The sequence below is a fragment of the Hesperophylax consimilis genome, chromosome 17, assembly GCF_061612785.1.
Source record: "Hesperophylax consimilis isolate HC1 chromosome 17, BYU_Hcon_1.0, whole genome shotgun sequence".
NCBI classification, from domain to species: Eukaryota; Metazoa; Arthropoda; class Insecta; order Trichoptera; family Limnephilidae; genus Hesperophylax; species Hesperophylax consimilis.
In genome coordinates, this window is record NC_142852.1 from 23,036,371 (window position 1) to 23,048,122 (window position 11,752).

Sequence of the window (11,752 nt, forward strand, 5' to 3'; positions counted from 1 at the left end):
TACCCTAGGTGGAAATACTCTCGAGATAACCGTCCATTCCCTGCTTCAAAGCCCTCCGAGCCGTTGGAGTTTGTGTGCCCTTTGGGGGCTTGTCAAACAAAAAGCTATCATGAACTGTACTGTCATCCGCGTAGCAATGAATCGATGCACATGTCAAAAGGTCATTGATGTGCAACAAGAACAAAGTCGGAGACAGAACCGATCCCTGTGGGACGCCAGCATTTAGAGTGTGAGGATGAAGCGAAACCGTCGGCAACTGCCTGAATCGACCTATCCCTTAAAAAGTCAGCAATCCACATACACAGGGATGCGGGAAGTCCGTAAGAAGGCAATTTGTTGACAAGTCCTCGGTGCCAGACCCGGTCAAAGGCCTTGGATATGTCTAGTGCGACCGTTTGGGTCTCACCGTGACGTTCCAGGCACCGCCCCCAAACATGCGACACATACGCGAGAAGATCACCGCACGAGCGGTTCCGCCGGAATCCGTATTGACGGTCGTTGATAATTTTGTTCTCCTCGAGGTATGTGAGCAGTTTGTCGTTGATCACACGTTTCATCACTTTGGACAGAACTGATGTGATCGCTATGGGGCGGTAGTTGGCCGGGTTGGAGCGGTCACCTTTCTTGGGAATAGGGTGAATGACCGCTTTTTTCCAACCAGAGGGCACAGTGCCACACTTCAGGGACATTTTGAAGAGCTTTGTCAAAACTGGAACTATTTCCGCAGCACACCTCTGCAATACCAGGGAAGGTATTCCATCAGGTCCACTAGCTTTGTTAACATCGAGCCCCCGTATAACGTGGAGTACATCCCGATGCCGGATCCTCAGCTTTTTCATATGAGTATTTCTCAAAATAAATGTACGTAACGAAAATGTAGTTACGAAATAGTGTTACGAAATAGTCATAAGACGTAACTAAATAGTAAACATAAGGCTTGTTTACACAATGGCAAATTTTATTTTACTTTTTTTATTATTTATTAAATTTAATTTGTTGTCGTCTTTTTTAAATGTAAGTAATTATCCTTTACTTTTTTATTTATTGTACATACTACAAACATACATAAACTCACGACCCAAATACTTGTATTTTGTTATACCCGTTGTAAGGGGCTTAAAAAAAACAAGGGAGTACAAATATTTTTTTTTTAATCAAATTATCAGCTCCCAAATTTAAGTACCTAACACGATATTCAACAAATCTTAAGAAGTTAAAGAACAGGCACTGTTTAAACTATTAAAAATTTAATAACATACAATTATTTAGTTTGAATCACTATCCATTAGCGTTTTATAAATTTCTTCCTCATCTTTATAATAATTGAAATCTTTCCAAGACACATTTGGTTTCACAGTCAGTTTTTCAGTCTTTGGTTTATCACTCCGCTTTGGCGCATGAATATAGTCATTTAGTGATAGAGATTTAGAGATAAGGCCCTTACGAACCACTTTCTTTTTTGTATGGATATTTTCCAGTTTTTCGTTTTTAAGAATAGTCACTCCACATGGTTTATCTTTGATTTTGTGAGAATCTTCAATTTCATTTTCATTATTCATATTTTCAATATCAGTGTTATTTTCTATGGCATTATTATTTCCTATTATAACATCTCCGATGTTGTCATCAAAATTATTGAAATTAAATTCTGCTTCATTAAATGTTATTGCATCCGACAAATATTTATCAACTGTAATTATAACTTCGTCAGTTACTAAATCGTCGAAAAAAATTATTGGCATTGAATTTAAATCAGTGGTTAACCCTTCTATCATATGACTTTTTATTTCTTTACTTTGTTTTTCTGTGTCATCTGTTTGTATTATATCAATGGGATATTTTTGTTCTTCTATAACTTGTTGGTGTTTTACTGTTGTTTTTCCTTTTCCTTTTCCTTTATTTTTTATTTTTTCTTCATCGTGTTGTGTAGAATATGTTTCGTCTTCAGTTATTAATCCTTCTTCTTTGAGGCATTTTATTTCAGTATCATAGAAAGTACGGTTTGCAGATATAAGTTTTGATGAAGATGACATTGTTGCTTTTTCTTTTTCTGTGGGTTTTCGTTTCTTGCCTTTTTCCTTATTTGATGAGTCCTAAAAATTAAAAAAATAATCATTGAAGTGTATTTTATTAATAATCCCATTGATACTATTCGAAATTTCAGAATTCTAAGGGGTATTATTAGATTTTTACCTGCGTTTCCTTGTCTTTGATCCTAAAATGCGTTTTCTCTTTAATATCTAATCTCAAATCAACTTTCACTCCTATGTTTTTAAAACTCTCTCCGTCATCTGTTATCTTTAAATGACCTTCATTCTCAAATTCCATATCTATTAGATTTGAATCACTACGTAAAATTAAACTGATATCACTTTCGGTCGTAGTAGAACTATTTGTTCTTTTGAATCTTTTAGCTGGTGGGTATTGTTTTTTCAAGGCTTGACGTATGTAACTACATTGTGCTTTTGGTTCTGATAGGGTGTTGGATAGAAGTTCGTGTTCTTTTGTGTAGTAACAATTGCAACAGATATTTTTATTGCAATCAAAGCAGCTCAGCAATTTATATTTAATTGACGTGTTGCCATCCGTTGAAATTTGATGCAGCTTCATTGTACCTTTTATAGGAACAATGTTTTCAGGTATCATTTTGGTCATCTTTTGAATGTCGTTTTCATTTATATAAAACATTTTTACTTTGCTATTAACCATTAAATAGTCATATGCTTCTTTTGCGTTGGTTATATCATTGCCGTGTGAAATATGATTGTCAAGTTGTCGTTTCAATGCTCCACCAACCCCATCAGCTGGGCCTTTTCCATGAGAGGCTTCAAAGAAATTCCAAGTTGCATATTTAAATCCGTAATCTTTTATATTTTTTTGGAACAAAAAGAAATTATGTTTTTGGCGGTACTGAGTTGCAGGACTATCAGAAAAGATATGAATCTTTTTAATGTTAAAGTATTTGCATAGTTTCATTATTGGATCCAAATGAGCCCAGATTGCTCCAGGACCATGTTCATTATTTGGGGATATGGAGCATATGGATTTGGGATTCACATTTTTTCTGTAAAGTACGCAAGTGTGCAATGTGACCTGATTCCTGGATCCTCCGAAGTGTACAGCCTGAATTTCTTCCGACTGCTTGCATGAAAAGTTTTCTGAAAAATCACAAATCAATGCAGCTTCGTCTTCATCAAGGTTTTCAATACACTTTTTCCATGCTAGGTACTGATGCAAAACATTGAAGTAATGAGTTTTAAATTTTTGTACATCATCTTGAAATTCTTTAACTAATGTAATCACAGTTCCTTTCACTACTTGTTTTGAATACTTCTTTGTCTGCTTTTCTTCAGATTTCTTTATTCCAATTTTAGTATAGATATGTATTCCCATTTTCCATTGAAGCCACTGCACGGGACTATCTTCATTTATGGTCAAATCAATATCTGGTTTCTTATCTTTGCATTCAGAACACTCGGAGTACATGCATTTGAAACATTTGCTGCAAGTGACATTTTTCATAAGTTCATCAATGTCAGATGTTTGAAGCAAACCTAGCTTCTTCAACGATTTTGCTTTGAAAGATAAATTGCAATGCTTTATGCAAGCACAAGTATTCCTATCTTGAAGTCTTGGTTTCACAACGGAGAACGGTCGGAACCGATAAAAAGTTTGTATAGATGCTTTACCACCTTCTGTCCTGTATTTTCTGTAGAGCTTGTATATTGGTTCAATTAAATATCGCTTTTGTACTTTTTCTTTGTTTCTCGTTATGCACTTGTTTTTTCCCGCGCTAGATCTACTTACATCTTCTCTTTCAAAGAAATCTTTGATTTCTTTCTGGTATTTCTTTTTAATTTGGTTACTTGATTTCGTCATTCTAATTCTTCCTTTCAGCCCAAGAACATTAGAAATAGCTGTTTTTAATTTGTGTTTATTTACTATTTGGTTTGTAGCTACTTTTTTTAGTACTTTCTTTTCTCTGGGATCTGCTTTATTGAACTCTGTCTTTAAAGAATCTGTAATTGTATTTAGCAAAATTAGCTTTCTTTTCACCTTATCTTTTTCTGGCGTGGACACATTTGGTAAAGTTTCTTCTAAAAAACTATTTGATTTCGTTAATGGTGTATCGTCACACCGTGGAGTTTCAGTAGTTTCAATGGAAATAGCATCATTATTAGTTTTAGTTTGTTTATGCAATAATATTTTCAGAATGTTCACTTGCCTTTTCATCCGATTACAGCACTGTCTTAAATTCTTATTTCGACTTTTTAATCGAGTATTTTCTTCAGTCAGCTTTTGTAGTCTTTCCTTTAGGATTTTTTTATCATTTTTTCTATCTTCAAATGTATTATTGTCTTGTGTCATAGGATTAGCCATTTTCTTTCTTTCAGCTCTTTTATCATTGGCTTGTCTCCACTTTGCTCGTAGCTCTTCTTTTTCTTCTTCTGTAAGAATTTCTTTTTTCTTTTTGATATTTTCTTTAACTTTTGTTAAATGCTTAATTCGGATTTCCTCATATTTATTTGGCTTTTCCTTTTTCAGTCTTTCTCTGTAAGCTTTTTGCCTTTCGGCATTCGTTTTTGGGGGCATTCCTAAAAAAAAGTTATGCTGTAGTTATGGTTTTATCAGAGTAAATAAAAATAAATTTATATTTAAATAAGCTTTTATAAAAAACTTAAGGCACTTATAAATATTGTATAGAGCGCCTGTAGAACGGATAGTGTGTATGAGTGCCTAAAGCTTATTTAAAATAAAACCAGTATTGGACGGCTCAGCTTGATCTTCAAGTACTTGTCATTATGTATAATGCCATATAATCGCGATGATAAAACATACAAGTCCGACGAAACCTGCTCTGCCATTGACCATCAGGAATTTCCAGCGCATCCTATGTATTACAACCTACCTACTTTCCAGCGCCATCAACAGATCTGCTCTATGGTATAATAAATTTTATTTTTTTCCTATTATATCTAAATACATATGTATATTTGTGCATTGTGCATAATATATTACATTATTACCAAACTTAGATAAGACTTTCATAAAAATGCTAGACACACTAACAATATACTTACGTTTTCTTAATCACGTTGTAACTGTGTACACTCAGCTTTACATTGAACTTTTTCGTTACGTTACGAAATTCATAACAAACGTTACGAAATTGTAATAAGAATTTATGTTATAAAAAGTCAATGGTTTGATAAAATTTAAAAGTGTTAATATGTAAGCTTAGCAATGTTCGTTCCGCACATATTACAAAAAGATGAGTAGAAAAAGACTTACCGTTTTGTGAAAAAAGGCTATAATATTTCCTGTTACGAAATAGTGGTCCCACTAAAGAAACACGTTGTTACTGATTTTAACAATTAATGTTATGGCGGAGAAGTCAGACCAACAACTAATCAGAAAGAGGCTAGTGTTGCCCATGTTAAATTTTACAAATGGGTTCAAAAATTACGGTGGAAGTACTAATAAAACGTAACTAAAGAGTAGTTACTAAAAAGTAAATGACTATGTCTCATTTTGTTTTTTGTGCATAAATTATTAATTTATTATGAAACCCCATAGAAAATTACTTTGTACAGAAACTACATTTAATTAAGACCCTAAAACTTACAAAAAATCACAAATTATAACGTTATTATCGCATTTTATGAAGTATAAACAAATGAGGTGGGTAGGGTGGCAATTTTATTTTGTATGGAAGGTAAAAATCGATATTTTTTAAAAAATTAAAATATTTGCGAATTAATACGATTGTAATGTTTATTCTTCGATATGTTAAAGTGTAATATTTATTCTACAAAATGGTGCATATTTTTTTTGTATGATTAATTAAAAACATGTGTAATTTTTGAACTGTTTCTAGGCACACTTTATTTTTCCAAAATGTACACTTTTTTTGAGAAATACTCATATAGAAGCCGCAGTGAGGAACCGACGGCGGAACAGCACCTCCGTCATCGAGGGTCGAGTTTTTCGCAAACATTTTCCCTAATAAGTTAGCCTTTTCGGTGGCGGTGTTTGCTAGTGAGCCGTCAGGTCTGGTAAGAGGTGGCAAACTGGGTTTGCAAAAATTCCGACCTATTGAGCCCGCAAAGGACCAGAATGCTCTGCTGCCATGCGGGCAGGCAGCCAGCTTTTTGCTGATCTGCAGGTCGTGTTCGAATTTTGACCTATTAATGATTCTCTTGCATTCCTTTGCCGATTTGTTGTATGCTGATCTGCTTTCGGGCGTTTTGTAGGCTCGGTAAGCCGCGTTTTTTCGTCGAACTGTTGCACTCGGAACATATTTTTCTCCACTGTGAGTCAGCATGTGGCTCGTTAAACCTAGCTTTTGAGTGCATGAGTGGTTGCATTTGGAAAATGAAAAAGATTTTTCTCTACTGTGAGTTAGTAAGTATTTCTTCAAATTTTCGATTCGAAAACATGAATACTTATACTCGGAACATATTAAGTTTTTCTCCAGTGTGAGTCAGCATGTGACACTTCAGATATGGCCTGTAACATGAAAAATGTTTTTCTGGACAGTGAAAACGCGCGTGATTCTTTTTTTCGAATAAATTAAGAGTTGCACTAGGATCATTTTAAACTTTATTCTCTACTGTGAGTAAGTATATGGCTCGTCAAATTTCCTTTGAGAGAATATAAATTATTGGACAAAGTACATGAAAAAAGTTTTCTCCAGCGTGAGTCAGAACGTGGGTCGACAAAAAAATATTTGCGTACATGTATTGTCGCACTAGGAACACGAAAAAGGTTTTTCTCCACTGTGAGTCAGCATGTGCCTGGTCAAATACTTCTTATGGAAAGATGAATAGTTGCACTCGGAACATTTAAAAGACTTTTCTCCACCGTGAGTTCGCATGTGGCTTGTCAAATAATTATTTTGAGTACAAGAATAGTTGCACATGGAACACGAAAAAGGTTTTTCTCCACTGTGAGTCATCATGTGCTGGGTCAGATTGCCTTTATGAGTAAATGAATTGTTGCACTCAGAAGATGAAAAAGGTTTTTCTACACTGTGAATTCGAATGTGTACCGTCAAGTTTCCCTTTTTAGTACACGAATAGTTGCACTCGGAACATGAAAAAGGTTTTTCTCCAGTGTGAGTCAGCATATGGCTCGTCAGACTGCTTTTGTGAGAAAATGAAGAATTGCACAAACAACACGAAAAAGTTTTTTCTCCACTGTGAGTTCGCATGTGTACCGTCAAGTTTCCCTTTTTAGTACACGAATAGATGCATTCGGAACATGTAAAAAGTTTTTCTCCAGTGTGAATTCGCATATGTACCGTCAAGTATCCCTTTTTAGTACACGAATAGTTGCACTCAGAACATGAAAAAGGTTTTTCTCCAGTGTGAGTCAGCATGTGGCTCGTCAGACTGCTCTTTTGAGAAAATGAGGCGTTGCACGAAGAACACGTATGTGGTTTTACATCGGTTTTACCTGGTGTATGGGTAATTATTTCAAAGTTTTCTAAGCAGTCTTTTTTTAACATCTGGCAGGTATATGTCGATTTCCATGTAAGGAAATCTCTCTTCATCTTCTGCTCGGGGTCCTAGTTCTGCCTTGATGGTATCACTCTCCACATTTAAGCTACCTAGGAAAATAATAAGTATGTTGAACATCGAATTACAATATGAGGTTTTTTTTAAGATTAAAGGTATCATCGATTAACAATGTAGAAGCGTGAATTTGGATAAGAGAATTTAAGGTAGAAATATGAATGACCCAAGATGTCTGCTTCAGGAACCGATGCTTCAAGAACGGAAAACCATTTGCTATTGAGCACCTTCCGCCTAGTTAATCCCACTTTTAACTTTCTTGAGATACGCTCAGTATCGCCTGGTTTAACACACATAAAAAACGGATAAAATATAACTCCAATAACATTCAAAATCTTTATAGATATATTCCTATGAACACAATTCTCAAATGAAACGTGGCCGAGTTAAGTGAACACATCTGAAAAGCCAGTTGCTTCTCAGGTTCCGCTTCTCTGCCTCCTTCCATCCATTCTACCTCCAGCATCACAAATACTCTGAACAAGCATATTTCCTGCCTGCATGACAATTCAAAACGAACTGGGATTCCGAAAATCATTTTTTTTACTTATGCAATGCAACTAACTGGCAGTCCGAGAAGTCTCCGCACTTTTCCAACATTCCATCTTTACATCTGGGACGTCAAAATCCATATCCGTATGCGGTATTTCACCTCCACCTTCTTCTTGGGGCCCTGGTTCCGTCTTTATGAAAACTGTATCCGGATTTTGTAGATCCATGGCACTTGTGTGGAAGGATTTGATAATTAGTACAAGCCCAATCAAATAAACCTGAAAAAGAACATAGTTTTAACGGAACTATTATTTGAATGTGTTCAGAATATTCTGTCAAAACAATGATATCGTATGCTAAACGCATATTGAAAATAAGGATATAAGAACAGTGACTATTTTGACTTTGAAGTCAACATTTGAAATCGGTTGAGAGAATTGTCGACAATCGTTGGATAACTCAATATATACTATATCCATATCTTAAGTTAAACCAGCAAACATTTCATTGGGTCCGCCATTATATTTTTAACAGAATATTGGTTATCGATATTTGAAATGCTTGATACATGGTAGACATCCAATTGACAGTTAAAAGTTCCTCAAACAAAACGCCATTAGACCTCCTAACTTAGGTTTCGATTGGCGTTAGTTAAGATAAGTTTCGATAGAGACAGCGCAATTGTAAATTTGAGTATTCCATAGCACAAATTAAAGGACAGTGGTCGCTCAGTTTGATTTGACAAAATTGATAGCGATGAATATAAGCATCAGTACTTACCAACAACAATCACAAGAATGGGATTATAAATTTAACTGCGTGGGCTGAACAGTTTAAGGAACATAATGTAAATCGATGTGAAGAGATTTAAAACAGGATGAAATCACTAGCAGTAAAGAAAGCCTACGTCAAAAAATGATATTTATGCATAGACAACAATAATGAAGTCATAGAGATTTATTCTACTCAATCTATCATTATATTTATTTATTTTGCTAAAGTCGCATATAAAGAAAAGATTTCGTAAAGAATGAAAATTTAAAAGTGAAAACAAAACAGCGAGTATTACAAAAAAAAATTGACCCACTTGCTCCACATTAGAATGTCCCCAAAACAAGCGTGCAGACGCGCGACATTTCAAGGCCCGTTTATAATAAAAATTAGCGGTATGAATAGGCCGGTGCCGTAATCCGCATTATTTTAGATTGTCGTTTATAATTGGATTAGGAATAGAATATAATACGCCTATAGAAGTGACAATGCCGCTGTAGCTTGTATATGTCAAATGTAAACCTAGAATATATGCTTCCTCCATCTTATAAAAGTCATATTGTTTTATATAAATAAATATTGAAACGATGGATTCATCAGACATTGTTGAATGTGGAACGTATTTGTCAATTCTGGGGCTAGCACACCTGCAATAGGGAAAATGCTGTTCTAAAGCAACTAGAACGTTTAATCTTACGATTTTTCATCTACTTCCGTATGAGCAAATTGAAATTTTATCATATTATTACAATGGTGTTAATACATAATGCATTAATTTTGCCTTCTATTTTAAGTAAGGAACATGGCATCTTCGTGAAAAAGTGTCTATAGTGCTCGAATGAGATAATGTTCAGGTTTGTTGACCTCTACCAAAGCGATGCGATTTTATTAACAAAAAAAAAATATACGAAAAATCGAATCAAACTTTTTTTCGAAATGGGTGTTGCGAGATTGACTTCGGTAAACATACCCATGTACAAAAAGGATTTGAAAATAGTAATGCAATACAAAAGGGTGGAGATTTGAATATGAATCTCCCACTATTAAACAATTTACTCAATGTTATTTCTATTTTAGTTTTTTGTAAAAACCTTTTGACGGGCATATAATTTCCGAATTAAGCTGCACTATTAAGCAAAATTCAAAAATAAACACATGGTTTCAGTAAAATAACCTACCCAAATAAAAAACTATTTATTTCCGTAGATATTGTAAAATATGCTTTAAAAGACTTATTTTTCCTTTTCAGCGTTCAAAATTTAACGACTTTTGACAGCTTGACAGCATTTTATTCTTGTTTTATTGTGGATAAATTTTGAAGGATAGAAAACACACTCATATTTTATAATAATACAAACAAAGAACCTATTAACCCATTTTGTGCATGTACTGAGCTTTTTTCCATAAGAAGTTAAGTTGAAATCAAAGTTTTTTATAAGACTCAACCTTCTGTCCTATGGAAACGATTAGATATTTTCTGCTTCCCAAAATTTTTATTTAAAAAACTATATATTGGGCTAATGAATTAAGATAACATGCTGAGTTCAATTATATTGACTAAGGTATTACTTTTTTAATCATGGACCTTAAAAGCCTGTAAGAGGCGTGTTTTAAACTAATGGCCCTGAGTTTCATACATCATCGTCTATGGTAAGCCCGCGGGACCGTTAAATCTGTGGTTATGTTAAGCACAATTTTTTTTTTCATATTAATATCCCAAAGATATCAATCTAGTAAGAAGAAAATCTATGTCTCCAGATCTCCAATAGCGTAGAGCTTAAATAAACCACTCTCTAGATCAATATCTTCGGGCTTTTTGTATGGCCCCATTTTGTCACCCCCTTAACCACAGACGACCACAGATAAAACGGTCGTTTGGTCCAGACAGGTAAACATATTGTGGACCATAAATGAATCTCAAGGCCATTTAAAAAAGTGCAAACATAGACAATATAACTGCACCCAGCTAACATCGTTGATTCATTAGCCCACAAAAATTAGAGGCAACTGCTGTGCCTATGGACGGTTGTACCTATGGACACTATGCATATTTCACAAACTGTACAACCTAAAATTACAAAAAAAATATTAACATGTAGTAATTTTGTTATATGGCAACACTGACTAACGGCCATTTCTCTTCTGTCCCAACTTGGAAAGCGCAGCAAACTACAATTTTTTTTTAGTAAAAAGTTAGTTTATTACCATACTGAAACGGTTTTTCCTAATACCCGAATCACAAATTTCGATATGTATTTAGTTTTACTTGAGAAATAACATATCATACACCCATTGACGATATTTAAACCTTCTTAGTAGATTATCTTAGCCATTATAACAATTTTAGGTTATAATGTCAAAATTGTACCTGTGGACAACACGATGATTGTACCTGTGGACTGTCCACAGGTACAATCAATATATCTTTTAAAGTTTAAGAATTTATTTTGTTTCTATTCCCAGTGCATATACACGGTGTCCGGAAACTCGTAGTACAAGCGGGAAACTGGAGAATCTACACCACATGGGGAACCCAAAAAAACATAAAGTTTTTTGATTTGAGCATTTTCAAAAAAAAAAAAAAAAAACCAAAAAAAAATATTTTTCTGCTATTTTAGGGTTAAATTTTTTTCTGGTGTTTAGGGTTGAACAACAGATGTTTTAACCCTGCAGAGCAGAAATATTTTATGAATACACCGGGTTAAATGAAGGATGATTTCAAAATAATGCTTCAAATCCGAGTTTCTTCATTTGTTTTACTTTCAAATAGTTTTAATTAGTTGGTTTCTTTGATCTTCAGTAATAATTTATAAGAATTTGATTAAAAAAAAAAAAAAAAAAAAAAAAAAAATCAACTTCAAACTCGATTTACTCGATAACGAAAGCTCAAATAAAAAAAATATATATACAAA

General features: G+C 34.1%; 1 protein-coding gene across 1 annotated transcript; it reads right to left on the reverse strand.

Annotated features, from left to right (window-relative positions):
* Window positions 1-922: 922 nt before the first annotated feature.
* On the reverse strand, window positions 923-3,764 carry LOC149416269 (uncharacterized). Its single transcript, XM_089642108.1, has 2 exons — window positions 2,194-3,764; window positions 923-2,093 (listed from the first exon to the last, which is right to left on the reverse strand). Exons 1-2 carry the CDS (start codon window positions 3,520-3,522, stop codon window positions 1,266-1,268), a joined length of 2,157 nt encoding a protein of 718 aa, XP_089498234.1. The 5' UTR covers window positions 3,523-3,764; the 3' UTR covers window positions 923-1,265.
* Window positions 3,765-11,752: the final 7,988 nt, after the last annotated feature.

Excerpts from the sequence above, each read along its gene's own strand:
- LOC149416269 (XM_089642108.1), bottom strand. The coding sequence starts at position 3,522 with ATGAAAAATGTCACTTGCAGCAAATGTTTCAAATGCATGTACTCCGAG. Across the intron at positions 2,094-2,193 it reads TCAAAGACAAGGAAACGCAG|GACTCATCAAATAAGGAAAA; the intron begins GTAAAAATCTAA and ends TTTAATTTTTAG.